Source organism: Equus quagga, chromosome 7 (genome assembly GCF_021613505.1).
Source record: "Equus quagga isolate Etosha38 chromosome 7, UCLA_HA_Equagga_1.0, whole genome shotgun sequence".
Lineage (NCBI taxonomy): Eukaryota > Metazoa > Chordata > Mammalia > Perissodactyla > Equidae > Equus > Equus quagga.
The window spans coordinates 1,896,103-1,922,084 of NC_060273.1; the positions used below are offsets into that span (position 1 = coordinate 1,896,103).

The 25,982-nt window shown below is 61.3% G+C and overlaps 2 protein-coding genes across 11 annotated transcripts in view; one reads left to right on the forward strand and one right to left on the reverse strand.

Annotated features, from left to right (window-relative positions):
- TSC2 (TSC complex subunit 2) overlaps positions 1-14,099 on the forward strand; it is a 38,933-nt gene extending 24,834 nt beyond the window's left edge. For 2 of the 10 annotated variants that reach the window (XM_046668357.1, XM_046668367.1), the window contains 19 exons: positions 84-186; positions 517-611; positions 1,864-1,992; positions 3,403-3,567; positions 3,845-3,997; positions 4,138-4,250; positions 4,783-4,998; positions 6,396-6,599; positions 7,310-7,378; positions 8,673-8,803; positions 9,282-9,781; positions 10,040-10,115; positions 10,372-10,458; positions 11,347-11,533; positions 11,907-12,046; positions 13,207-13,285; positions 13,355-13,446; positions 13,537-13,635; positions 13,759-14,099. In XM_046668357.1, the coding sequence (XP_046524313.1) occupies positions 84-186; positions 517-611; positions 1,864-1,992; positions 3,403-3,567; positions 3,845-3,997; positions 4,138-4,250; positions 4,783-4,998; positions 6,396-6,599; positions 7,310-7,378; positions 8,673-8,803; positions 9,282-9,781; positions 10,040-10,115; positions 10,372-10,458; positions 11,347-11,533; positions 11,907-12,046; positions 13,207-13,285; positions 13,355-13,446; positions 13,537-13,635; positions 13,759-13,929 (2,809 nt within the window). In that variant the 3' untranslated portion in view covers positions 13,930-14,099. The remainder of the gene's footprint in view (positions 1-83; positions 187-516; positions 612-1,863; positions 1,993-3,402; positions 3,568-3,844; positions 3,998-4,137; positions 4,251-4,782; positions 4,999-6,395; positions 6,600-7,309; positions 7,379-8,672; positions 8,804-9,281; positions 9,782-10,039; positions 10,116-10,371; positions 10,459-11,346; positions 11,534-11,906; positions 12,047-13,206; positions 13,286-13,354; positions 13,447-13,536; positions 13,636-13,758) is intronic. The other 8 variants (XM_046668362.1, XM_046668366.1, XM_046668358.1 and 5 more) reach the window with 8 other exon arrangements.
- The window catches only part of PKD1 (polycystin 1, transient receptor potential channel interacting), a 46,181-nt gene continuing 34,291 nt past the window's right edge, over positions 14,093-25,982 (reverse strand). The window contains 21 exon segments of the mRNA XM_046668356.1: positions 14,093-15,630; positions 15,726-16,031; positions 16,105-16,239; positions 16,313-16,603; positions 16,791-16,965; positions 17,211-17,336; positions 17,441-17,588; positions 17,828-17,940; positions 18,339-18,478; positions 18,924-18,998; positions 19,000-19,119; positions 19,195-19,397; positions 19,475-19,593; positions 23,106-23,199; positions 23,302-23,486; positions 23,731-23,780; positions 23,873-23,989; positions 24,955-25,081; positions 25,181-25,391; positions 25,471-25,614; positions 25,695-25,865. Of these exon segments, the coding sequence (XP_046524312.1) occupies positions 15,157-15,630; positions 15,726-16,031; positions 16,105-16,239; positions 16,313-16,603; positions 16,791-16,965; positions 17,211-17,336; positions 17,441-17,588; positions 17,828-17,940; positions 18,339-18,478; positions 18,924-18,998; positions 19,000-19,119; positions 19,195-19,397; positions 19,475-19,593; positions 23,106-23,199; positions 23,302-23,486; positions 23,731-23,780; positions 23,873-23,989; positions 24,955-25,081; positions 25,181-25,391; positions 25,471-25,614; positions 25,695-25,865 (3,524 nt within the window). The 3' untranslated portion in view covers positions 14,093-15,156.

The window sequence follows — 25,982 nt, forward strand, 5'->3', positions numbered from 1 at the left end:
TAGAACTTTGATCTGCACATCCAGCTCTTGGCACGTTTCCCTCATGTGCCAGGGTGGAGCTCCAGCTTCCCTTCTCATCACAGGTTCAACCAGTACATTGTGTGCCTGGCCCATCATGTCATAGCCATGTGGTTCATTAGGTGCCGCCTGCCCTTCCGGAAAGATTTTGTTCCTTACATCACTAAGGTAAGCCGGTGGGGGCTGCATCCGTGTGAGGGCTGGGACCTGCTTTGCCATTGGCTGTCGGTGGGGAGCAGGATGAGGGGCCGGGGAGGGAGGTGGCGTGTCGTTGGTGCTGTGCTCGCAGAGCCCAGGGCCTCTCCTGAGCCTGGCCCACTGAGACACGACTTGCTGTGGCGTGTATGGCAGGAGCTGCTGCCTTCGTCCTGGGCCTGCAGCGCGTCCCAGGCTCTGTGTGCCAGGGTGGGGCTGACAGATGCAGAGCGAGGAAGCATGCGGGTGCCTCGAGGGCTAGTTCCCCTTGGCATACAGCTCAGTTATGCTCTACTCCACCAGGGCCTGCGCTCCAATGTCCTCCTGTCTTTTGATGACACCCCTGAGAAGGACAGCTTCAGAGCACGGAGCACCAGTCTCAACGAGAGGCCGAAGAGGTGCGGGACCTGCTGTGGGCGTGCCTCATGTCGGAGTTGGAGTTGGGGGCAGGCCTGTGAGCTCTGACCTGTGACCAGCATGGTGCATACAGGGCCTGGGGCTGACCGGCTGCCCCCAGGCTACTGAGTGGAAATGGCTGTGGCTAAGGGTGTGTCCCTGTGCTGGTCGCTGGGCACTAAGGTGCCTTGGAGTTGTGAGACAGCCTGTGAAAGCTGCTGATGCCCCACACTCGGCTGGAGAGCCCAGTGCTGCTCCTCACTGAGCTGGCTGTTGTGGCATTTAGTGTCACGTAGCCTGCGTGCTAGGTCATGGCTGGTCCTGGCCTGCCTGGCGGCGAGTGCAGATGCACTGAGTTGGGCATCAGAGTGCTAGCTGTGGGGCGTCTGGATCTGGGTCTGACTCCTCTGAATGAGCCCAGGGTTGGTGTCAGGGCATCTGTGACTCCTCGGAATCTGAACACCTGGCCTGGATTAGGAGGAGCCCCAGGGCCTGCAGATGCCCTCCCCACGTGGCCCTTGGCCTCTGGTTAGCCCGGCCTCGGTCCAGGGTTGCCCCTTCCTCCAGAGCTCACCCCAGCCCATCCTGATCAGGGGACACGCTCCTTTACCATCACAGCTGCTTTTGCCACATCTGAAAAAGCGCAGTGCGAGGCCTTGTGTTCTTGTTTGCATTTCATTTGAACGGCTGCCCCCTCTCCTGTCCCCTCCCTTCCCACCCAAGCTTTTTTGGCTCTTCCCTAGGTGGGAATACGGCATTTTCCAGAATGACCAGGTCGGTGTGACCTAAAGTCAGAAGCTGTTCTCTCCAGCCCCTGGTGGCTAGGGGCCAGGGGCCTCGAGCTGAGAATTGGCCTCTTTGAGCAGTGACCTTCAGGGTCTCAGCACCTCCTGGTCCCTGAGCTGGTGGTGGCCTTCTGCAGGGCGGGTGGGATGCCTGGTCAACACAGCCTGGAATCTGCCGTGCGGCGCGATCCACACACATTTAATTTGCACTAATGGTCTTTGTTTTGGTATCACGTGTCAAACCTTACTTTTTCTTGGTCATGTTTACAAGCTGTATTTTCATGCGTTTTTGTTTTCTGTTTCTTCCCCTGCTAACTGGCCTCTGGCATGGTTTTTGTTCATCTCACCCGCGGGCTCTCCATCCTGACCCTGTGGCCTGTGACCTTTCCTCCTCATCCCTCCAATGGCTTGTTCTCCCCTCCCGGGAGCGGGCTCTCTGGGGCTTGGGCCTTCCTTCCTCACCTGGTAGTTTGAGGATAGCCAGACCCCCCAAACAAGGCTTGAATAACTCTCCACCTGTGAAAGAATTCAAGGAGAGCTCTGCAGCCGATGCCTTCCGGTGCCGCAGCATCAGTGTGTCTGAACATGTGGTCCGCAGGTAGTGGGCTTTGTTGGGGGGGGTGCTCAGACCCTGGAGCTTGTCCCATGAACTGGCGCTGCCAGGCGGGAGCACCTGGGTGGCGGTGCATGGGGCTGCTTGCATGACCTCGTCACCTGCCCGTGCCCTCCCTGGCCGGAGCTGAGTGGCAGCCCTCGGGCCACGGGGGCCTGTCCGGCTGAGCCCAGCCCTCGGTTCAGGGGAGCCTGGTGGTGAGAGGTGGAAAGGTTGCATTCTGTCCCCAAGCCTCGTACGAGCCCGGGCTGGCTGCATGGTGTCCTCAGAGGCCAGCCTGGGTGCCCAAACCAGGGTGACTGCTGTGAGGAAGTCTGGCATTCAGTGGTAACCACCCACAGACCTGTCCCCGGAGGCCAGGGCCTTGGCACATTAACTCAGTGCCCACGCAGGTCAGGTGGGAACACTCTCTAGGGTTTGGCTTTACGTATCTTCTCGAGTGGACTTTCTTCTTGAGCTATCTTCTAGAAAAGGTCTGCTTTCTGTTGGAGCTGAAAGGGAATGGGGGCTTTGTGTAAGGCAATGGGACGGGGGCAGCCTGTGAGGAGCCAGGCCGGGGAAGCCTGGACGCTGAGGCGTACGGCCTCGGTCACTTCTCCCTGCTGTGTCCAGGTGCAGGTGTGGGCTCTCGGGGGCACTGCTTCATGCTGACCAGGTCAGGCTGCACCGAACGGGGGGGTACCTGTCTCCCCCCTCTGGAAGCCCCTTCAGGCCACGGTTTGCTACAGCTTGGAGACCCACCTCTTCGCCGATGCCTGGCTTGGGTGCCAGCCTTGGGCTGGCCTCTGCTGAGTGGCATTTGGCTGGGGGAGTGGAATGGTCAGTGAGGCTCCCCTCTCGGTTCTTTTCCAGCACATTCTTTATCATGAGCAAAAGATGGCAAAGGGGCTATTAAATTTGTGTCAGAATTAAACCTGCATAAGTCCCTCCTCCCGGTCACTGGGGTGCGTGTGGAGGCCGGGGGGCCCGAGTGTGAGGTTGAAGAACCGCGCACAAACCCTCCCTGTCCCTGACGGGAGGTGGCCCTGCGGGCAGAATGCAATCTTTGTCCGTGTGTCCCATGGTCTTTGTCTCTGCATGACTAAACTGTTCTGCCATGAAGTCAGCCCCTAACTTTTCTGTGCTTTGGTGAGGGGACATCCCATCTCTCTCTCGTCCCCTGAGCCTCTGCTCCGACAAGCAGGCTTGGGTCTCTCCCTGAGCCCCTGCCCCTCCTCTCTCTGGGATGATGTGTCTACTTGGTTTGCCAAGCTGTGGCTCAACTGGCCACACGCCCTGGCGCGGTCTTTCTGGGGGCAGCCCTCTCAGCACATGCATGCCTCGAGCTTTGGCCCTCGGTGGTAGATGACTTGGCCCCACCCAGTGCCCTGACCTCGCCATGTTCCCTTCCTCCAGCAGGATCCAGACATCCCTCACGAGTGCCAGCTTGGGGTCTGCAGATGAGAACTCAATGGCCCAGGCTGATGACAACTTGAAAAATCTCCACTTGGAGCTCACAGAAACGTGTCTGGACATGATGGCCAGATATGTGTTCTCCAACTTCACAGCGGTCCCCAAGAGGTGCGCCAGTCTCCGGGACTGCGCCAGGGCAGGGCAGGAGGCACAGGGCCCAGCTTGTCTTTTTCTGTGACTGCACTTGGTCACAGCGGTGGCAGCAGGCGCAGCGTGCAGGGCTCCTTCCTGCAGGCCGGCCCTGGGCCTGCGGCTCTGCACCCTGAGGCTCCTGCTGCACCCGGGCCATGGGCCCACCGCATGCCGTGGTCAGGGCCTTTGAAAGTGGAGATGTCCGTCCAGAGCCCTCACCAGGCAGTGTTGGGTGACACTCCTGTGCTTTCAGGTCCCCCGTGGGAGAGTTCCTCCTGGCTGGCGGCAGGACCAAAACCTGGCTGGTTGGGAACAAGCTTGTCACCGTGACAACGAGTGTGGGGACTGGTACCCGGTCACTGCTGGGCCTGGACTCAGGAGAGCTGCAGGGCTGCCCAGAGTTAAGGTGACTGCAGTTTCCGTCCCCTGCCTGCCTGGACTCCACAGTGGCTTTCCTGAGCCCAGGCCTGCGTAGGAAGGTGCCATGCTGGCCTGGAGCTCATGGGACACCTCAGTCACACTCCACATGGACCCTTTTGTCCTTAGCTCCGACCCCAGTGTGCACGTGAGACAGACAAAGGAGGCGCCAGCCAAGCTGGAGTCCCAGGCTGGGCAGCAGGTGTGCCGCGGGGCCCGGGACCGGGTCCGCTCCATGTCTGGTGAGCCTCTGCCCTGCCCCCTCCCTCACGGGTGCCTCTGTGGGTCCCTGTGCTCAGGAAGGCCGCTGGGAGCCAAGGGATGAAGCGGATGCATTTAGACCTGGCCTGGTTCCTGAGTAACTGGGGTGCTGTTTTTCTGAGCCCTCATCACAGCGGGTGGGGGTGTACCTTCTGCACAGCTGTGGCATGGGGCCCTCTTGCTTCTGAGGGTCTGTTCTCAGGGCCAGTGTTTCCTGCGAGCCCTCAGCAGGTCTGGCCTTCAGCCCAGCTCACCCCTGGAGCTTTTCTCTGCTGCAGCTGGAATGAGCTGTGGTCCAACTGTGGGGCAGATGCTGGGGCTCCTTCCTGCTGCCCTGGGTCAACCGAGGCCGACACCATAAGAGGGTCTTGCCCAGGGAGGGCTGAGCTGCCTCTGGGCCTTGGCCTGGGGCTTCTTGGCCACCTGGGCCCTGGGTTGAGCAGCTGGGGGTCTATGTTGGTGGCTTTGCACTAGGCAGGTGGTGGTCACCAGCCCTCCTACTCTCCTTCTCAGGGGGCCATGGCCTTCGCGTTGGTGCCCTGGATGCTTCAGCCTCCCACTTCCCAGGTGGCCTCACTTCCCCGGGCCCACAGACCACACCAGCCAGCAAGCCTGAGAAGGCCTCAGCTGGCACCCAGCTCCCAGCGCAGAAGGAGAAGACGAACCTGGCAGCCTATGTGCCCTTGCTGACCCAGGGCTGGGCTGAGATCTTGGTCCGGAGGCCCACAGGTACCGAGGGGATGGTCCTGTGTTCAGCTGTCCTGGGCTTCTGTCACCACATAGTGTGGGACAGGTACCCATAAGGGCTCTGGACACACAGGAGTGAGTGGCAAGCAGAGTGGGCCACAGGAGCATTTGGGAGGTGCCTTGTGAGCTTGTCACCAGAGGTGAATGGTGCAGGGGAGATGCAGGTGGCCGAGTGGGAGAGGGGCTGTGCTAGTGTGCTCGGGCCACCGTGACAAAGCACCATAAACCGGGCGGTTTAAAGCACACGTGTGTGTTTCCTCCCCATCCTGGAGGCTGGAGGTCTGAGGTCAGGGTGTCGGCAGGGCTGATTCCTTCTGAGTCCTCTGTCCTTGGCGTGTATATGGCCATCTCCTCCCTGTGTTCTCACATGGTGTTCCCTTTGCGTCTATGTCCTAATCACTTGTTGTGGAGACACCAGTCATACTGGATGAGGGCCACTCTAATGACCTCATTTTACCTCAATCACCTCTTTAAAGACCCTATTTCCAAATACAGTTACCTTCTGAGGTCCCCGGGCCCAGGGCTTCAACATGTGAATCTTGGGGGACACAAGTCAGCACATAACAGGGATATTTCAGGCAAAAGGAAGGACTTAAGCCAAGGCCCAGGGCCCAAGAGGCACTTCGGGTGTTGCGGGACAAGTGGTAGCAGAGTGCTAAGAGGAGAGGAACCAGGTGTGGGCCCACAGAGGCCCGAGTGCCCAGCTGTGAGGCTGTCAGGGGAGCAGGAGAGGCTCCTCATGCATGTTCTAGCCCAGTCCTCCTGGTTCCTGTCAGGGAGAGGGCGAGGGGGAGGAGGAGGCCAGGCAGGAAGGCCCAGGTGGGGCAGGACGAGGCAGTCAGGATAAGGTGAGATGCTCAGGATGTGAGAACGCTCACTGAGGAAGGTCGAGTCAAAGCATGGGCCCTGGGCCTTGTGGGCAGGGGGACAGAGCCCAGAAGCCTCCCTGGCTGTGCTTTGCCCAGGTGCCTTTGTGAGGAGGAGTCTGATGCTTTGAGATGCCTCCCTGGCCCACAGTGTGGCCCCAAACCTGGCCGAGCCTGGCCTGGGTGCGGGAGCTGACCTGGGGCAGCAGAGTGCTGTGAGCTGAGGGCCCCTTGTGCTCATCACTGAGGCCGGGGACTGCTGGACAGGTGCCCTGACCTAGGGGCCTGGGGGTCTTGTGGGGGAACATCAGGCCAAGGCCAGGGGTGTGCCTTGTGTGGGGCCTGGTCCCCTCCTTGCTGTCACACCCTGGTTGAGCGTGAGGAGCCTTGCAGGCCCCAGGTCCACACTTTTGAGGATGGTGCCCCAGGGGGCTGCCCAGGGAGGGATGGGACGGGGTGGCTGGGTGGATGCATTGGATGTGAGGCCTGAGGGGTGCTGCCACCCCTCCCCAGGGAACACCAGCTGGCTGATGAGCCTGGAGAACCCGCTCAGCCCCTTCTCCTCGGACATCAACAACATGCCTCTGCAGGAGCTCTCCAACGCCCTGATGGCCGCTGAGCGCTTCAAGGAGCGCCGCGACACGGCCCTGTACAAGTCACTGTCAGTGCCAGCAGCTGGCTCAGCCAAGCCTTCCCCACCCCCACGGTCTAACACAGGTGAGCACTGGTCCTGCTCCCACCGGGTGCACACTGTCTGATGGCCGCATGGGTCCCCCCCTTGGCACTGCCAGCCTCGGGCGTTGGGAGGAGGCTGGCCTGTGGGAGGACGCCCGTGCTCTGGACCTGACGTTTGTGAGCAGGAACCACTCCTGCAGAGGACCCCCTTCTTTGGAGACGCAGTCCCCGTGGAGGGGCAGGCTTGAGGCCCCTCTCAGCTGGCCCCACTCAGGACAGATGCGGCAGAGCTGTGCGAAGCCTCTGCCCTGCGCCCTCCTCAGGTGTCTGCACGCGGGACTCCAGAGGCGGCCACACTTCTGCTTGGGTTTGGGTTTGGATGCGCCAAGCACACTGCCTGAGCCTGCCTGCGCGTTCTCGTGCCTCTGCCCTGCTGGGCTGGCGCTGTCCTTCCAGGCCACTCTCTGGCCGTCCCTGTGGCCACAGATGGTGCTTAGAGGCTGAGGACCTCCGTTCATGAGGAGGAGGGATGCACTCCCCTCCCCAGATGTCCACTCAGGCAGGTTGGAGAGCCGGAACCTGCGTGCAGCACGACCGCCCCCCCCGCCCCCCACCGGTGGCCAGCCACTGCTGGCCCTCCCCTCTCTCTCTCCAGGCTCGGGGTCTGTGCAGGACTAGCGGTGCTGTCCTCTCTGCTCGACCTGTCCGTAGTCTCTCCTTCTGCTGACTGGCCGCTCACGGTTTCCCTGCAGTGGCCTCTTTCTTCTCCCTGTACCAGTCCAGTTGCCAAGGAAAGCTGCACAGGAGCATTTCCTGGGCAGGTATTCATCCGTCTCTGTAAGGAAAGCAGTGTTTGCCGCAGAGCACCGCTCTGCATCATAGATGCTGTTCTCATCGCCCTCATCCGCTCATCCCTCCATGAGCCCGGCTGAGCCTCTCATCGCCCTCCGGGAGCAGGGCCCCGACTCGCATGAGGACGTCTGTGCAGAATGCCTTTGCTTTGCTGGCAGGAACCCCTCTGCCTCGCGCCTTTGTGGCTGAGTTCTGTTCCCAAGCCAGACGGGCCCTCCCAGCCCCTTCTCCAGGCCTGAGGAGGTGACATCAGGCAGCTGAGCTGCGGATGCCCATGGGGGACAACTCTTGGGGGACAAGTCTGGCCCTGGGGCTCAGCCACGCTGATTTTGCCCTGGCCTCTGATGGTCTCATTGGCTTTGTGAACCCTCACATTGAGCTGCGTCTGCCTTTCATTATGGGCTGGCCGAGGGCCCTGCAGACCAGCCTCTGGCCTGCTGCCCTCAGGCCCTGGCAGGGAGAGTTTGACCTGCATGGCACTGCGGCCCGCCTCGGTGCCTGCGTGTGGGCAGCTGCCAGTTAGGAAAGGGCAGTATGCAGACGGGTTCTGGCGGGCAGCTAACAGACTACACGTGTGCAGGGGCTGCGTGCAGGGCAACCGCGGGCTGCGCTAACCCTCGGTTGCTTCTTCTCACCCCCGCCCCGATGCTGGCGCAGGAAATGCTGCTTTGGGGTGTTGTGCCCTCTCCTTAGTGTGCCCGGCTCTGGGTATGGCTTAGACTCAGAAGGCGAGCCTCCACTTTCCAGAACAGGCTCCCAAGTCCGTGTTTGCACACAGGGACTTCTCCCACGTCAGTCTTCCTCGGGTCCAGTCAGGGAGGAACTCTGGCCTCTGTCCCCGTCATCGGGGGCTGGTCTGGGCATGGTCCTCCCCCTGAACGGAGGCCCGTGTCAGGCAGGGGCTCCTTTCTCACCGGGGTCTGTTTTGCCCTTGCTTAGCTACCTTGCTGGAGGAGCAGAGGTGGCTTCTGTGGACACTGGGATGGGCGGGTGGGGATTAGAGGAGCCAGATGCCCCCTCGTCCCAACCTCCGGGAGCCCGTGTAGGAACCACTGTGTCAGGGCTCACACCCGGGCCCCCAGAGCCCCCTCCTCCAGTGGGCCCGGCAGGTGGGGCGGCTTAGAGCCACAGGCTAGGAGAGCCTTAGGGGAGGCTCTGTGGGGAGCCGCCGCTCCCTCTCCTGGGGGAGAGGCCGGTGCCTCTGAGGTCATGTGAGCTCCCGGAGGCCGGGCCATCACCCAGCAGCCCCGTCTGTCCTCTCAGACTCTGCGGTGGTTCTGGAGGAGGGAAGTCCAGGCGAGGCTAATGCGCCAGTGGAACCCCCCGACTTAGAGGACTTCGAGGCAACACTCGGCACAGACAGGCGCTGTCCGCGCACTGAAGCTTACAGCAGGGTGAGTGCAGCAAGAGCGAGAGCCAGCCCGAGGGGCCCTGTGGGTGCTGCCACTGGTAGGGGGAGGAGGGGTGCAGCTGGACGAGAGGGAAGGGCTGAGTCAGGCAGAGGGGCAGGCTTTGTGGAACAGTGCTGGCTTGTTCTGAACTTGGGCAAGTCTTTTGCTCCCTCTTCATCTGAAAAATGGCTGGATGTTCTTCCAAGTCCTTCTTGCGCAGACGTTCTGGGGTTTCCCAGTGATCCCTCTAGGGTAGCTCCCCAGCTCTGGCATCCTCTGGTTTCTGGGGCGCTTGGCTCCTCTGCTCAGAGTGGGGCACAGGCGGGTGCTGTCCTGAGCGAGACGGGGTCGTCCGCTTGGTGTTGGGTGGCTCTCTGGCCCTGGGCTGGAGGACAGGTGGGGCCTCATCACCTCCAGGTAAACCCAGCTGGGCTCAGTGGCACCTCCTCATGAAGGTTCTTTTTGGATACGTTCTTTCCAGTCGTCTTCAACCTCCAGCCAGGAGGAGAAGTCATTCCGTGGAGAGGAGTTGGCTGTTGGGGGGATCCCCATCGAGCGGGCCGTCTCCTCTGAGGGAGCCCGGCCCTCTGTGGACCTCTCCTTCCAGCCCTCACAGCCCCTAAGCAAGTCCAGCTCCTCACCTGAACTGCAGACCCTGCAGGACATCCTTGGGGACCCTGGGGACAAGGCTGACGTTGGCCGGCTGAGCCCCGAGGTCAAGGCCCGGTCACAGTCTGGGATCCTGGATGGGGAAGGCGCTGCCTGGTCAGTCCCAGGCGAAGAGAGCCAGGGCCAGAGCCCTGCTCAGCCCGAGAGTCCCTTGCCTTCCAGCTGCCCCCGCTCCCCCAGTGGCCTGCGGCCCCGAGGCTACACCATCTCTGATTCAGCCCCTTCACGCAGGGGCAAGAGGGTGGAGAGGGAAGCCTTCAAGAGCAGAGCTGGGGCCTCTAATACTGAGAAGGTGCCGGGCATCAACCCCAGGTGAGCCTTGCCCTCCCGGGCTAGAGCTGGATGCTCCGCGCGGGGACATGGCGCCTTAGCCATCTGGGCAGAGCAGGCTGGAGTGCACGTCCATGTGTCCTCTGCCCTGTGGCTCTTCGGGGCCATAGGAGGGGGCACTTCCTTCAGGGAGGGTCTAAGGCCCTGCTTCTCCCCACGTGGGCTGTGACCACACTGGCCATTTCCCTGAGCTGGGGCCTATGGCTCCAAGCCCAGCCCTCATCCTCTCTCCTTCTGCAGCTTCGTGTTCCTGCAGCTCTACCATTCGCCTTTCTTCGGCGACGAGTCCAACAAGCCAATCCTTTTGCCTAACGAGGTAGCATGCCTTCTCTCCCCTGCAGGAGCCCCCTGGAGCTTGGGGGGTGGGCAGAGCGGGATGCCCTGGCTCTGGGCAGTAGTGGCTGTAGCCCAGGCTTGCAGAGGGCTCCAGCCTCAGCTCCTGGTGGCAGCCTGCGTAGTCTACCGGGGAAAGGAGAGCCCTCCCCCGACAGGCGTCTGGTGGGGACTGGTTGGGCAGGGCTGGTGGCAGAGGACAGCCTCCACCCTGGGCTCAGAGCGCTCTGTGGCCACAGTCCTTCGAGCGATCGGTGCAGCTCCTTGACCAGATCCCGTCCTACGACACACACAAGATTGCCGTCCTGTACGTGGGAGAAGGCCAGGTGAGGCTACCGGGCTGGCAGGGGCCACCTGGCGGTGGGGCAGAGCTGGGTGGCCTCCTTGCCTGGGGCGGGGGTTGGGGCCTGGGCCCTCATCCTCCACAGAGCTCAACCGCTGCAGGAGCTACTGGAGCATCAAGTGCTCATTGAGCTCTGTGCCAGGGACATGGGAAAGAGAAAGACAGATCAGTGTGTGAGCACATGGTTTACCAGAGAGTGCTGAGGACCATGGTGAAAGTGGCAGGTCCAGCGAGATTGTGCAGGTGTGAGCAGAGTACTGTTCACATCGGTGATCCAAGGGACGTGACACCGAGCAGCGATGTGAAGGCAGTGAGGGGGATGAGTGTGCGTGCAGGTGTGTGGGGGAGCGTCCTATGCAGGAACAGTAGATGCAGAGGCCCTGGGGTGGGGCACACATGTGCTCAAGGGCAGCGCAGAGAACACTGGGCAGGGGATAAGAGGGGGGGGCGGGGAAATAATGGGGGGCGGTGCTGATTGTGGACAGAGGCCGCTGGAAGACTGCGCTTTCATTCCCAGTGAGGTGGGAGGGCTGCTGTGTGAAGTGGTGGAAGTTGGGCGGGGATGGTCCCAGTGAGAGAGGAGCAGGATTGAGGAGAGGGGGTTCGGTGCTGAGGAATGCTAGGGTTCTGGGTGCATTCTGAAGATGGAGCTGACCAAATGTGCTGGTGGACTAAGAGCGAGAGAGAGGGGAGGTCAAGGATGACACACCTGGGCAACTGCTGGGATGGAGGCGCCTTGTGCTGAGTCGGGGTGGGTGGCAGAAGTGTGGCCCTCGGGGCCTTGAAAAACAGTGCCTGAGGAGGGGCAGGGTGTGGCTAGGGGGTGGCAGCCTGGGAGTAGATGCCACCATGCTCCTCCTCTCCCCCACAGAGCACCAGTGAGCTCGCCATCCTGTCCAATGAGCACGGCTCCTACAGGTACACGGAGTTCCTGACAGGCCTGGGCAAGCTCATCGAGCTCAAGGACTGCCAGCCAGATAAGGTGTACCTGGGCGGCCTGGATGTGTGTGGCGAGGATGGCCAGTTCACCTACTGCTGGCACGACGACATCATGCAAGGTGCAGGTCTTCTCGTGGCACGTGCCCTCCCCCATTCCTATTGGCCCACCCCTGGGGGAGCAGCAGAGGTGTCCAACGGCCTGAGTTCACCAGCCTGGGCATCGAGGTTGTGGTTGAGTGGGCAGCTCTGCTTCCGGAAGCTGTGCCCTCAGAGAGAGGAGCCAAGTGCCGTCGGCTGGGGGCCAGAGGACACGGCTCCTGCAGGCCCTTGAGCCTCTGGGGAAACCAAGAGGTGCTCCTGACCGGAGGCTCAGGGGGTCTTGCCCGCTGGCACCTGACCTCGGCTCCACAGACGCTGCCCGAGACGCCCTTGCTAGCACCCCTCCTGGGCCGTGCCCAGCCCTGCTCAGCGTGGCCCTGCTCTGCCTTGCAGCCGTCTTCCACATCGCCACCCTGATGCCCACCAAGGACGTGGACAAGCACCGTTGCGACAAGAAGCGCCACCTGGGCAATGATTTCGTGTCCATTGTCTACAACGACTCTGGCGAGGACTTCAAGCTGGGCACCATCAAAGTGAGCAAGGGGCTCTCAGGGTGGGCAGCTGTGGGTCTGGGCCTCCCAGGCCCTTGGCTGGAGGTCGCGTCTCTCTGGGGAAGCACCCTTTGTGCATGTTGAGTGGAGGCAGCAAGTGTCATCAGGGTGTGTGGTGACCAGTGGGAGTGCTGACCCACTCCAGTGTCCCCCCCTGAGCCTGTCCCCTCCTCTGCAACAAGGACGATGACAGCCCCACCTGCACCGTGGTCTTGGTGAGAAATGACTGGCTTACTGTGCATGTGCGCTTAGCAGGCCGTGTAGTAGGTGCCTCGTGTCTGCTCCTAGTGTCTCCGAGCCTCCTCCCGCTCCCTCCCTCATATCATATCGCACAGCGGTTTGGGTGACCATGTCTAGACGAGGACGCTGGGGCTGGAGGTCCCATGGGAAGGAGGCCAGCCCAGTCCAGGCACTGTCATGGGTGGTGGTGGGAAGATAGCTGAGGCCAGGCAGGGCGGGAGCCCAGCGCAGCTCGGGAGCTGAGGTGCCGGTGCGAGAGGTGTTTGGTTTATTGTAAACATGATAGGAGGCCTCGGAGGAGGTCACTGAACAGACCCCCAGGCTGGCAGAGGATCGCAGTGAGCAGGGGTGCCTGCGGGAGGCTGGGGGGTGCACGTGGACAGTCCACCAGGAGGAAACCGGGGCGGCCTGAGGTGTGGGTGCTCACGTGCTGTCACGGTGGGGTGAACTCGGACGCGGACGTGTGGGCTGGAGAGGCACTGGGGAGTGGTCAGCGCATGGAGGGCAGAGCTGCGGGCTGGGAACCTGGAGCTCCACATGCTGCTCTCAGTTGACGCAGAGGTGGTGTCAGCTGGGTGGCAACAGGAACCCTGGGCAGCGTGAGGAGTCTGTGGGGCTGTGTGCCTATTTGGGGTCCTGACTATGAACTTAAACTTCGGCAGATTCAGGTGTTGGGATCCAGGTGCAGGTTAGGTTTAGGAACTGGTGGTTGCAGGCAGACGCAGTGGCAGCTGATCCCGGGGCTGGATGAGCAGGAAGTGTGAGTGCATAACCATGCAGAGTGTAGGCTGCTTGTTGAGTTAGCGAGTGGCTCCCACCGCTGAGCCCACTGTCCTCCGAAGTGAGCAAGTGGCAGAAAGTGACCGTTGGTGCCAGGCTGACCCCTGCTTTTGTCCATGCAGGGCCAGTTCAACTTTGTCCATGTGATTATCACCCCCCTGGACTACGAGTGCAACCTGGTGTCGCTGCAGTGCAGGAAAGGTGAGGCCCAGGGCTGGGCGGGGAGGCCCGCAGGGCCCTGAGCCCTGTGTGAGCGCTGTGTCTCCCCAGACATGGAGGGCCTCGTGGACACCAGCGTGGCCAAGATCGTGTCTGACCGCAACCTCCCTTTTGTGGCCCGCCAGATGGCCCTGCATGCAAATGTGAGCAGAGGCAACATGGGGGGTGGGGGGAGGACAGAGGCCCACAGGGGCCACCCCTGGAGGGCTTACCACTCTGCCCTCCCTGCCCAGATGGCCTCGCAGGTACACCACAGCCGCTCCAACCCCACTGACATCTATCCCTCCAAGTGGATTGCCAGGCTCCGCCACATCAAGCGGCTCCGCCACCGGGTAGGATGGGCCATGGGCACACTGGGCACAAGGGGGGCTCCTTCAGAGATGTGATGGCCAACCAGGGTAGGTGTGGCATCCAGCTCGGGGAGAGCATGCTGTTGAAATTGCCCCCTCCCTCAGATCCGGGAGGAAGCCCAGTACTCGAACTCCAGCCTGCCCCTGATGCAGACGCACCCTCCGGGCCACGCCAAAGCCCCAGCACAGGCTCCAGCCGAGCCCATGCCCACCTATGAGACGGGCCAGCGGAAGCGCCTCATCTCTTCCGTGGACGACTTCACAGAGTTTGTGTGAGGCTGTGCCTGGAACAGCACCAGGTCCTGTTGGGGCTCCCTGTGGCTGTCAAACCCTCCCTGGCCCCCACAAGGTGCCAAGCAGTATTTATTTGTTCAAATAAAGTGGTGGTGCAGCCCAAGCCTGCTGCTGTGCCCACGGCCCTCGGACACAGACACAGGGAGCAGTCAGCCAACTCGTTTATTTGACTTCGTCTGGTGGGGGTGGGGAGGGATGAAGGCTGTAGCTTCGGCCATGCCCATACAAGTGGGCTGGGGGCCTGCCGGGCTGTGGTCAGGGCCTTGCCCTTCGGGAAAGCCTCACACACGTGTTCTCATGTACACGGTCACACTCACTGCCCCAGCCCTGGGAGCCAGCTCCTGGGGAGGGGTCTTCCCCCTTACCACCCTGGGGTCCTCTGCCACACACTAGTCCTGCTCCTCACCCAGACCTGATGCCAGCAGGCCCGGGCTCCTTCTCGAGGCCTAGCCTTGGGTGAAGCAGGAGAACAAGGCCATGGTGGTGACAGAAGTGCCTGCGGGCGCTGTGCCCCTTCAGCCCTCCCAGCCCAGCCCCAGCCCAAACCTGGACTCGGATCTGAGAGGCAGCCTGCAGGCAGGCGTCTGGGGAGGGAGGCCAGCTCTGCAGCCCCAGTTCCCCCTTGGCGCGGGCATGGGGCCACTTCAGCCACCAGGCCCCTCAGCCCTGGTGAAAAAGCGACGTACAAAAATAGATACATCTGAACCCCGTATAAATTACTGACGGTAGACACACAGATGGCAGCTGGAGGCGAGTGCACTCAGCAGGGGACAGGAGAGGTAATAATTTAGGGGCAGAATAATGGGAGGTGCAGGTCCCTCCCTGTAGGTTGGATCCTTAGCAAGAGAGAGATGTCTGCCCAGGAGGTGGGGCCGGGCACAGCCCGCTGTACCTGAGGACTCGGGAAATAAATTAGCATCTCAGAGGCTGGGCACTCAGTCCAATACTGCTGTGTCCTCCCCAGGGAGCCGGGGAGGGGATCCTGGGTCCTGGCTGGCCTCGTGGCCTCTTTAAAGTGCTGAAGCCCACAGAGAGACACAGACAAGTGCTGCCCATCTCTGGGGGACCTGCGTGCAGCTGCTCTGCCCGGCCTGAGACCTTGAGAGCAGCAGAAGGTAATACTGAGCGGTGTCTGCTCCAGCTCCAAGGGGCCAGAGTAAAGCCACAGGCCCGCCCCAGAGAAGGGGCATGAGCCCAGGTCCCCTGGAGCTAAGGGATGCTGGGGTGGACCTTGTTTTTGGCCCGCAGGGATGCCCTGTTAGGACCTGTAGCCAAGCCAATGCCTCGACTGGCCCGGGCAAGGCGGCTGGGCAGGGGTGGCTGCAGGACTGGGGAGGGGCCAGGAGGCAGCGAGGCTAGGGGCCCACCGCTCCTGCGGCCCTGCAAGCTCTGCAGCCGCCGCTCCAGCTGGTAGACATCCTCTGTGGCCTGGTTGAGTCGGTCAAACTGGGCAAGCAGGGCCTCGAACACAGCATGGAGGCGGGAGGGCTCGGGCTCCGGCTCCCCTCGGGGCCCCAATCGACCCAGGCCCACGCTTAGCCCATCCAGCTGGCTGGAAGAGGTGGAGGGGCGTGAGGCATCGGAGCCACCGCTGGGTGGGGGCATGTCCGGGGTCGACTTGGAGCCCCTGGATGAGCGGGAGGGCAGTGGCTCCATCCCTTCAAAGCGGACTTTGTGGCGGAACTGGGGGCGGCACAGGGGCTCAGTCAGTCCGGCTGCACCCTGGGCTCACCTGAGCCCAGGGCGTGTCCCTCTCCCCCCCACTGGGCCGTACCCACCTCCTTGACCTTGCTAAAGCCCATCCAGAGGCGCAGCCTGCGCAAGAACAGTTCCACCATCTCGTAGTCCTGCGGCTCCCAGGCGGGGCGGTAGAGCTCGCCTCGCAGAGCGTGGTACCGCCACCTCAGAAGGATGGCTCCCAGCCTCAGGGCACCCCATAGCCGCAGGGCCCAGAGTCCTGCACACAGCAGGGGGGACAGGCGCCAGGACTCGGCAGGGCACAGAGCGGGGCCCCCAGCCCCAGGACACAGCACCAAGAGGGCCTGGGCGGTGCTCCGAAGCGAGTCCACGCAGGAGGAGACCAGCTGTGGGGAAGGTGGCACAGTGAGGAGTGCGACCCGGGCTAAGCCGCCCTCCGACGGCCCCACAGTCACTTACCAGAACGGTGAGCTGGACGTAGGCCACGGCGAGTGCCACCAGGCCTAAGGCTGCCCCCACCATCTCCGGCACGGCCCGGCACAGCGTCTTCCCGAATACCGACCACTGGCGCACGAAGCGCAGCTGTTGGGCGGCCTGTGGGCAACAGGCGTCAGCCGACCCACCCCCGGCCGCCCGCCCGCCCGCCCGCCGGCCCAGCCCTCCTCACCTTGACCAAGAGCAGGAAGAGCAGCGAAGCAGCCAGCCCTCGGGCTGCAGCGCTCAGCTGCGCCACCTGCTCGAAGCTGGTGAAGCGGCGCGGGCGGCGGCGCACGAAGCGGGTCCACTGGCGGTCGGCGGCGCCCAGCTGGGCCAGGCGCACGAGCGCTGCAGCTGCCGTCAGCGCCACCAGCAGCCACCGCGCCCAGGCCCCGGGCCGCGCTGCGCGTACGCGCCCCTCCCTGCGCCAGGCGCGCGCCTCGACCACAGCGAAGTGCAGCGCGAACAGCAGCAGGCTCACCTGCGGGCCGGGGCGGGGTCAAGGAAGGACGTAGGCGGAGGGGCGAGGCGGCCAGGGGTGGGCGGGGCCAGGGCGGAACCACGTGGGGGCGGGGGCAGTCAGAGGAGGGCGTGGCAGCGCGGAGTGGGCGGGGCAGCCCGGAGTGGGCGTGGCTTGGCGTGGCGCGGCCGGGCGGGCCGGGACCTACCGAGGTGAGCAGCGGGAGCGAGAGGCCGGCGCTCAGGCGCCGCAGCGCGAAGGGGCGGACGCTGAGGGCGGCCACGGTGTGTCCGGCGGCGGGGAACTCGAGGCGCAGCGTGATGGCGGCGTGCAGCCCCACGGCCGGGCTGTAGCGCGTGAGCTCCACGAACACGGCGCGGCTCCTGCGTGGAAGGCACGGGGAAGCGGGGAGTGGGCCTTCACGGAGGAAGGGGCGGGAGCTGCGCGGGCTGGGAGGACGGGAGGCCGCGGCGTGGTGAGGAGTGAGTGAGCCTCGTTAGACCACTTCGCGGAATGATCCGGAGCGGCAAAGCTGGGGGTGGGTGTGAACTGTGACCACTGCCGAGAGGGGTCGCCGAGGGCCGGTGTGACTGATGTGCATGTGGCCGGGAGGGGACTGAGCGCCCACCTGTTGTCGATCCAGTTGTGCAGTTGCAGGAAGCCCAGCTGCGCGCGGCTCTCCTCCAGGCTCAGCCCCAGCTCCTGCACGTAGCCCCCGCTGTCGTACACGGCGCACGAGCCCCAGTACCAGACGCTGCAGGTGAGAGGACACTGACAGCCAGCCCAGCAGGAACCAGGGCGCCTCTGGAGAACTCCCCTCTCCCTGCCTCCCTAGAACCCTGGGCCCCCTGTGCTCACCCCAGCAGGTCAGGCACCGAGTAGGCCCACGTCTCAGAGCCATTGTGGGCAACAGTCCCCCAGCCAATGCCGTAGTCACCGGTGCTGAAGCCGCCTGAGGCTGCTGAGCACAGATGTGCCCCTGAGCCAGGAGGGTCCGGGCAGAGGGCTGAAAGCAGAGGGGCCAGGAATAAGCACCACCATCCCAGGAGCACCTGGGCCGGGCTCTACACATTCTCACCAAATGCTCCCAGAACCCAGAAGATAGATGTCATTGTCTCACAGATAAGGAAACCGAGGCAGAGAAAGAGCAAAGGTTACACAGCTAGCAAACTGGAACCAGAACCCAGCCAAAGGCTTCTTTGGAAAAGAGCGGGATAAGCACCAGAGCGCCCCTCCCCAGCTTACCTTCCTGCAGCCGCACCTGCCGCAGTCGAGGGGGCCCCAGCTCTGGGCTGGACTGGTTCCCATGGATGTAGGGCAGCAGCACGTGGGACATCCACGGCCAGAACTCCTCAGACCTGCCCACACCAGACAAAGTCACATGCTCCACCTCTGAGCTCACCGCGCCCAGGGGGTGTCAGTGCCCAGAAAGAGCACTGCTACCACAGCCCCAGCCCAGCCCACGGGGGCGAGGCAAGACTCGGGTGCCTCAGCCGCCGCCTACTGACATCTGGGGGCAGACAACTCTTTTCTCAGGCTGTCCTGGGCACTAGAATGTTCAGCGGTATCTCTGGTCTCTACACATTGCCAGCAGCACCCACTCCACTTACAGTGACCAAAAATGTATGGAGAGGCTTCCCAGTGTCCCCTGGGGGCTGGGTGGGACCAAAGGCAGGATCAAGGTGGGCCCAGGTTGGCATCAGCACTGCCCTGGCCCAGCAGACAGATGTGTGCATGTGTAGAAGGGCATCCATACCGAGTGATGGCCAGGAAGGCCTGGCTGTCCAGCTCCTGCTTGATGGCGCTCTGCAGGCGGTAGGCGTGGCTGTGGCATGAGGCGTCCCCATAGTTGGCCAGCAGCGTCACCAGCAGGAAAAGCATGTATACCAGGAGGCTCTGGGGGGCAGGAACGGCCCTGGGGTGAGCCAGTATCGCCTGGCCCATCATAACAGAACAGGACTTCCGGACAACTGGGCAGCAAACTGCCCACGGCCAAGGTGCCTGGCGCTAAGGGAGGGCAGCACAGACACCTTAGGGCCAGTGCTCTGCTTGGGGGCTTCACGCAGTCCACCGAAGGCCAAGGAAGCCAGGCCCAGGGCACTGTGAGGCCAGGCAGGAGTGGCATTTGAGCTGGGCATGAGAAGGGGCACAGCAAGGAGTAGGGCAGTAGGAATTGGGGTGATGGGAGGGAGCTGGGGCAGGGGCTGCAGGGGGGAGGGCCTTCCGGGGTCAGGAAGGGGTGTGTGTGAGGTGTGTGAGGAAGGTGGGACCTCTAGGAAGATGCTGCACTGGCCAGGAGTCAGGAGACGGAGGGGAGGCGCTGGCCGCTGCCTGAGCTCACCCTTAGCATCCTGTGCAGCCTCTTGACCTTTCGGGCCTCCTCCTTTGCCAGGAAGAGTGCGAAGCCGTGGGGGGGGCCGCACACGGGGCACACGCTCACTCACGGGTGTCACGGCTGGGCTTTCCACCAGGGTGTCATCCTCATCAGGGTGCAGCCGCTTGGCCACCAGTGAGAAATACAGGGCTTCCAGCAGGACCTGGACCAGGGGTGGCATCAGAGGGGCCTGAGAGTGCCAGAGACTGGCAGCCTGGCCCCCCTGCATCCCACTCACCTTGAGTGGCTCCCAGCCGAGGAATGAAGCCAGGAAACTAGAGCTGCTTGAGAGAAGCCACATGACACTCACGCCAGGGGGGAAGGTGGCACCAACCCATCCCGAGACCCCCACAGCCACAACCACCAGGAGCAGGCTGAGTCCGTGGGCCAGAGGCGCACACCAGGCCGGCAGCAGTCGCTTCCGCAGACCCTCCACCAGCCCTGGGGAAAGAGAGACAGGTGACCAGTGGCCCAGAAGGAGGGGCAGGGACGGGCGTCCTGGGGACACACAAGCGCACCTGTCCTAGAGAGCTTTGCCCATTGGGGCTGTTCCCAGGTCAGGCCCGGGCTGGGCAGCCCCCTCTCCCCCAGCCTCTGCAGCATCAACGCCTCAGTCCTCTCCCCAGGAGCGCTGGACCTGAAGCACAGGAGAGGGAAGTGACCAGCACTCACTCCTCAGCCCACACGCTGCCCTGAGGGTGTGCTGTGCAGCCCAGCTCATCTGTGCAGGGCCCCCCCATCTGTGGAGAGAGAGGACACTGCCCCAAACCAGGGTGGATGTGGTGCTGGGGCTCAGACCACTACCAGTAGCTCCAGGGAGGGGCCCCAACACCCACACTGCTCCTCAGACCAGGAAGTCTCTGTTCCTCTCCCCCTCACTTCCTGCTCTCTCCATCACAAAGTCCTTGCCCCACATCTCTGTGACCTGTTCCATCCCTGTCCTGTCCAGCCTCCACTCCAGTGGCCATCGCCTCTCACAGTGCGACTCTGGCAGCCTCCAGCCTCATCCCCCTGCCTGCTCTTCATGCCAGGAAACTATGACTAGGTCTGAAGTCATACCCACAAGCACTCCCTGTGCCTCACAGCTTTCCCCATGTCCCCTCACGCACACACATTATGCATGCGTGCACAGTTACGCGGGCACACACGTTACACAAAGGGCCATGCTCTGATGCAGTTGTATAACCTCAGACTAACTTCCAGACAAGGAAATGTGTGTATGTCTTTCAAATTCCAAGAGTACACAGCGCTCTGTACAGCCCAGACATGTGCTTGTCTCTCATGGTGCCACCAAGCCTCCGGCTCCAGAGCTGCTCCAAAGAAAGGGGAGCTGCAGGAGCCAGAGGAAACAAGCAGGGAGAAGGCCGAGAGGGAAGCAAGCCGAGGACAGGCACCGCTGAGGAGGGGGCCTGCCTGTGCGGCTGCGCCCTCATCACGTCCACTGATGACGACAGCGCAGACCGCAGCGTGTGCCCGCCGCTGGGCCGCCTTCGCTGGGCCTGGTTTGTGCATCTGCTGGAGAATAAAGGCACCACCACTTATGGAGGTGGGAGATCACAGGTACGAGAGCAAATGAATGCATGTTTTTTCTCGAAATTGGCTTTTCTGATTATAAAAGTAGCGTAAGCAATCACTAGGAAGTAGGGTAATGATACATGGAGAAGGGAGATTTCGTATCAGCATGTCCATCACGCGAGGAACAGCAGTTACTGGTTATCTGCAGTCTCCCATGTGTGCGTGTTTACCTTTTACACGTGGATGTAAACATGCCGTATTAGGATCACATGGAAGACACAGCACAGAAGACAGACTTTTACACTGGACTCTAGGGTGCATGAGCGCAAAGGCTGTGAGTGCACAGTGTTCACTGATTCCTTCAGTCTCTCAACATGGGTGCTGAGCCCCTGCTCAATGCCAGGCCCTGTTCTAGGCTCTGAGTAAAGGGAACAGCCCGTGCACTTGTAATGTGTCCGTGCTGGGGGGACAGCAGATGACAAGCATGAACAAAGCAACGTGCAGGAAGCAGAAGACAGGGAGACTGAGGCCTGTGTGCACGTGCGTGGGCCCCGTTGCCACCCTTACTGTTTACATAAGGCAGGCGGGAGGGCTCGGATTAGGCAGCATTTCACTGGAGACCTGAAGGACGTGTCTTGGGGAGGAACACTGGGCAGAGGGAGCAGCAGAAATGAAAGACAAGGTGGAGGAGTGAGGAGGCTGCCGCCCAAGGGAAGTGGGTGGCAGAGGGAGGGTAGGGTTGGACTGGTGGAGCAGTGTAAGGAGTGCGCCCAGTGCGGTGGGCCGCCTCCAAGATAGCCCCAATGACACTTCCCTCCTGGCATCACACTCCTGCAGAGTCCCTTCCCACAGTGTAACAAGACGATATTTGTGGAAATGACAGTGTGTGGCTAAGAGCGCTGGGCCATAAAGGACACTGTGACTTCTGCCTTGCTCTCTTGGACCAGTCACTCTGGGGACAGCAGGTGTCAAGTTGTGAGGATGCTCAAACAGCCCAGTGGTGAGGTCCAGATAGGGAGGAGCAGAGAGGTCCCACCAGCAGCCAGTGCCAATGTGCCTGCCACCTGAGTTGTAAGCAGTGAGTTTTGGGATAACCCCTTATGCAGGGATAGCTAACCAGTGCCCCAGGAGGACAGGACAGCACCTGCCGCAGGGAGCAGGCTCTCTCCAGCCCAGAACAGACTCCGCTGAGCTGGCCCTGAATGTTCGAGGCAGAAGATGACATCTGAATGGAAGGTGCAAGGACAGGTGCAGAGAAGGGTCAGACTCTGGATATGAAAAGTAGCTGAAAGAATCTGAAGGCTTTTGTGTGAGGAAGGAGACAGAAAGAGAGGAATCAGGGGCCAGCCTGGTGGCATAGTGGTTAGTGTGGTTCACACACTCCACTTCATTAGCCCGGGGTTTGGATATTCGGATCCTGGGCATGGACCTGCACATCACTCATCAGGCCATGCTGTGGCAGCGTCCCACATACAAAATAGAGGAAGATTGGCACAGATGTTAGTTCAGGGCCAATCTTATTCACCTAAAAAAGAGAGAGAAGAATGAATCCAAGGCTTTTGTCTTGATCAGTGAGAGTGCACTTGCCCTTCTCTGAGACAGGGGTGGCAGGGGAGGGGAAACCATGCGCCCTCTGTTGCTGTCCAGTCTGCGCAGCGCACTCAACACACACAAGGAGAAGCTGGCGAGCAGGCCATGAGACATCTGAACCTGGGCTTCAGGAAGGGCTCTGGGCTGGAGATGTGTGGGGGTGGTCATCCTACTCCGGGACTTCCCTACATTACAGATTTTTTTAACCGATTGCCAATTTCTTTCTTTTTCTTTTTTAAAGATTTTATTTTTCCTTTTTCTCCCCAAAGCCCCCCAGTACATAGTTGTATATTTTTAGCTGTGGGTTCTTCTAGTTGTGGCATGTGGGACACCACCTCAGCAAGCCTTGATGAGTGGTGCCATGTCTGTGCCCAGGATCTGAACCAGCAAAACCCTGGGCCGCTGAAGCAGAGCGCGCGAACTTAACCACCCAGCCACGGGGCCGGCCCCCCAATTGCCAATTTCTTCATAAAAATGCCATCACGTCAAGGTTAACTCTGTAAAGCGATTTGAGACACTTTCCCTTTTTCTCTGTGTTCTGGGACAGTTCACGTATCTCAGTAGTTTTTGGTTGTTTGAAAATTAGGAGAGTTAAAAGGAATGGAAACGTGGATGTTCACATAGAGAGGAGAGGAAGAGAACGAGGTCATTCTACAGGAACCGTGTTACCAGACTGGAAACCAGCCAAGAAATTGAGAACTTCTGAAAAACACAAAATCAGAATAGTCTCAAAAGAAAAAAATGGGATGTTTAAAAACCTGCCAGTGATTCCTCATCACGGCCAGGCCCTGCCAGCTCCACACTGGTTGCCTTTCTGCTTCTCAAATGTCCTTCATTCCTGCTACCCTAAAGGGAAAGTTCACTGTGCCCCGGACGACCCCATGAAGTCCTTTCAACAGATGAGGGGCTCAGAGGTCAGACAACGTCGCCCCAGCCCCACACAGGGGGACAAGGGCCGGAGAGCACGAGGCCACTCCCAGGCGGGGAGAGGGCTTCATGGCCTGGGCTCCCCACCGCCCCCACCCCCAGCAGCCAGGCACTCACAGGCCAGTGAGCAGATCCGTTTCCACTTGAGTGTCCTGGGTAGGGGCCAGGCTGCTGGTCCCTTCAGCCAGGATCTGCCGGATCAGGTCTTCATCTAGAGGGAGCAGAACGTGTCGGGGGGCATGGGCTCCTCCCACCCTGAGCCTTGGAGCCTTCCCAGGGGACCTGGGGGTACACCCTCCCCGCCTCTGCTCACCTGAAGCTGAGAAATATTTGGCAGGTGAGGAGGGGCTGACCAGGGAGAGAGCGTCCTCCTCAGGGCCCAGCATGCGGCCCATCCGGCCCCGCGCCAGCCGCTGCAGGGTGCTGCCCACGATGGATGGGTCACTCAGCAAGTCTGGCCAACTGAGCGTGCCTTCGCTGGATGGCCAGCACACCAGGCTATAGGTGACACAGGTCAGCAAGGGGAGCCCAGGGGGACACGTCTGCATATGTACCCCAAGACCAGTCACACATGGACACACAGGGCTTCTGATCCAGCACACCCCCCAGACAACATACAGGGCCAGCAAACATCAGATGAGGACACACAACAAGGTACATGCAGCACGGATACCCATACCTCGGCACACTCAAGGTGTGGCTGACCTACGCCAAGGCTCACATTTTCTCTAGGAACCCTCACCTTTTAGAATCATCCAGAAATAAGTCACTTTTTATTTGTCCAGCAAAGGCCTGTTGGGAATTGCAGAGAGAGCCTCACACTCTGGGCTGCCCAGAGGCAGCAGGACCCCCTAGCCCAGGCAGGGCCCCGGAGGAGCCCCCACCTCAGCACGGAGCCCTGGGAAGGTGAGGAAGGAGCTGTCTAGCACGGACGAGTCCAGGTAACTGTCGATGTCCAGTGCCTGCTGCCCCACGGGGGTGGAGCTCGCGCCCCCAGCCACCTGCAGGAGAGGCGGGCAGTCAGCAAGGGGCAGCTCTGGCTCCTGCTCTGGGGAGACATGCTACCTCAGCCAGAGCAGCCAGAGGCTAGACTAGTGCTATCCCAGAGAATATTCTGGAACAATGCATTCTGTATCTGCACTGTCCATTACAGGACCAACTAGCTATGTGCTGCCGTGGAGCACTTGAAGTGTGGCTCGTGCAACTTTAGAACTAAAGTTTTCATCTTATTTAATTTTAATTAATTTAAATACAAACAGCCGCCTATGACTAACAATGACTGCACTGGATTCCTGCGGTAAGTCCCTCTTGGTCATGGCGTGTGAGCCCTTCTCATGAGTTGCTGGATTTGATTTGCCACGTCTTGTGGGGGATTTTTGCTGTGTATTCAAAAGGACGGCGGTCTGCAGTGACCCCTTCTTGTGACGTCTTTGATGCTGGTGGCAGGACAGCACTGGCCCCATGGGATGGGTCAGGAAGTGCTGCCTCCACCGTCTGTGTTTGAGTTTGTCAAGGGCTGGTGTTGATGCTTCGGCAGCTGCTCAGCCTACTCACTAGTGAGGCCTTCTGGGTTTTTCTTTGTGGGAGGTTTTAAATCACTAAGTCAACCTCTTTACTCGCTCTAGGTCTGCTCAGATTTCTTTCTTCTTGAGTCAGTTTTGGTAGTTTGTCTTTCTAGGAGCTTGTCCATTTCTCCTATGTCATCTAACACGCTGCTGTCCCTGATCACCTGTGATCAGGGTGTGTATTTCTGTGGGGGTGACAGTGACGTCCCCTCCTTCACTTGTCGTGTCAGCAGTCTGTGTTTCTCTCTTTTTCCCTGGGCCAGTCGAACTAAAAGGCTTGTCCTGTTGACTTCACTGATCTTGCCCTCTTTGGCTGCCATACTCAACAGCACAGACCTCGGCAGATGCAACAAGGCCACGCGTCACCTCCGGGAGCTCCATGGCCCCCAACCCCTGCCCACCTTGCTCCGGGACATCCGGAAGAGGAACAGGATGACCAGGTAGACAGGGTAGACAACCATACTGGACACCAAGCCGACAGCGACTGTGTCAACACTCAGTGGGATCAGCCTGGACACAGGCCCTGTGCTGTGTGGCAGGAGAGAGGAGGCAGGGGCTGGGTTAGGCCAGGAGTGGGCAGGAGAGGTTGGGCAGAGGGGAGTCATCCTGCTCCCCAAAGGCACCCACCTGTAGGCAGTGTCTCCCACGACCCCATACCACACAGCATTGGCGCCCAGGAAGAGGCACAGGAGGAGGACACAGCAGGTGGCCCGCTGGACGCGGGTGAAGCGGCTTCGAGGTGGCCGGTCCCAGACGGAGAGCCAGATGTGCTTGTCAAAGAAGCCACGCTGCAGCTCAGCCACTAGGAGGCGCCGGAACCGCCGCAGGGCTGCATCACCTGGGGAAGGGCACAGCAGGGGCTTCAGGAGGCCCGAGGGGCGGGGCCCCCTAACCGGCCGCCAGGGGCGGGGCCTTACTTGCAGCCAGCACCTCCTTCTCCACCAGTCCCCCGTTGGCCTCAGTCTCCACCGACAGCCAGTCATTGACCAAGAAGAAGGTGGTGCGGGCCGTCTGCAGGTCCCTGACGATGATGTGCTGCAGGAACCAGGCGGGGCTGAGCCCTGCGGGGGGTGGGAGCCGGGTGAGGGCTGCAGGGCGCGGGTGGGTGGCGGGGTGCAGGGGCAGCAGGGGCAGCCCGGACCTTTGTTGTCGTGCCACACGCGGATCTTCCACACGCTGCCCAGGCTGTGTGGGGTGGCGATCTGGAAGATGTCCAGGCTGTTGCGCTGGAAGGCTCCATCCCCATCCAGGTGCCGGTGGCCACTCCGGCTGTCGGCCCCATACAGCATGATGCCCACGTGGGCCGTGGTCCCTGGAGGACGGAAGGAGAGGTGACAGGACTGTTTGCTGCCCACCAGACATATCCCCAGGCACATCTTTTCCTCTGCTGATCTTCACTCAACAAGTGTAGCCGTCCTCGCCTGCACAG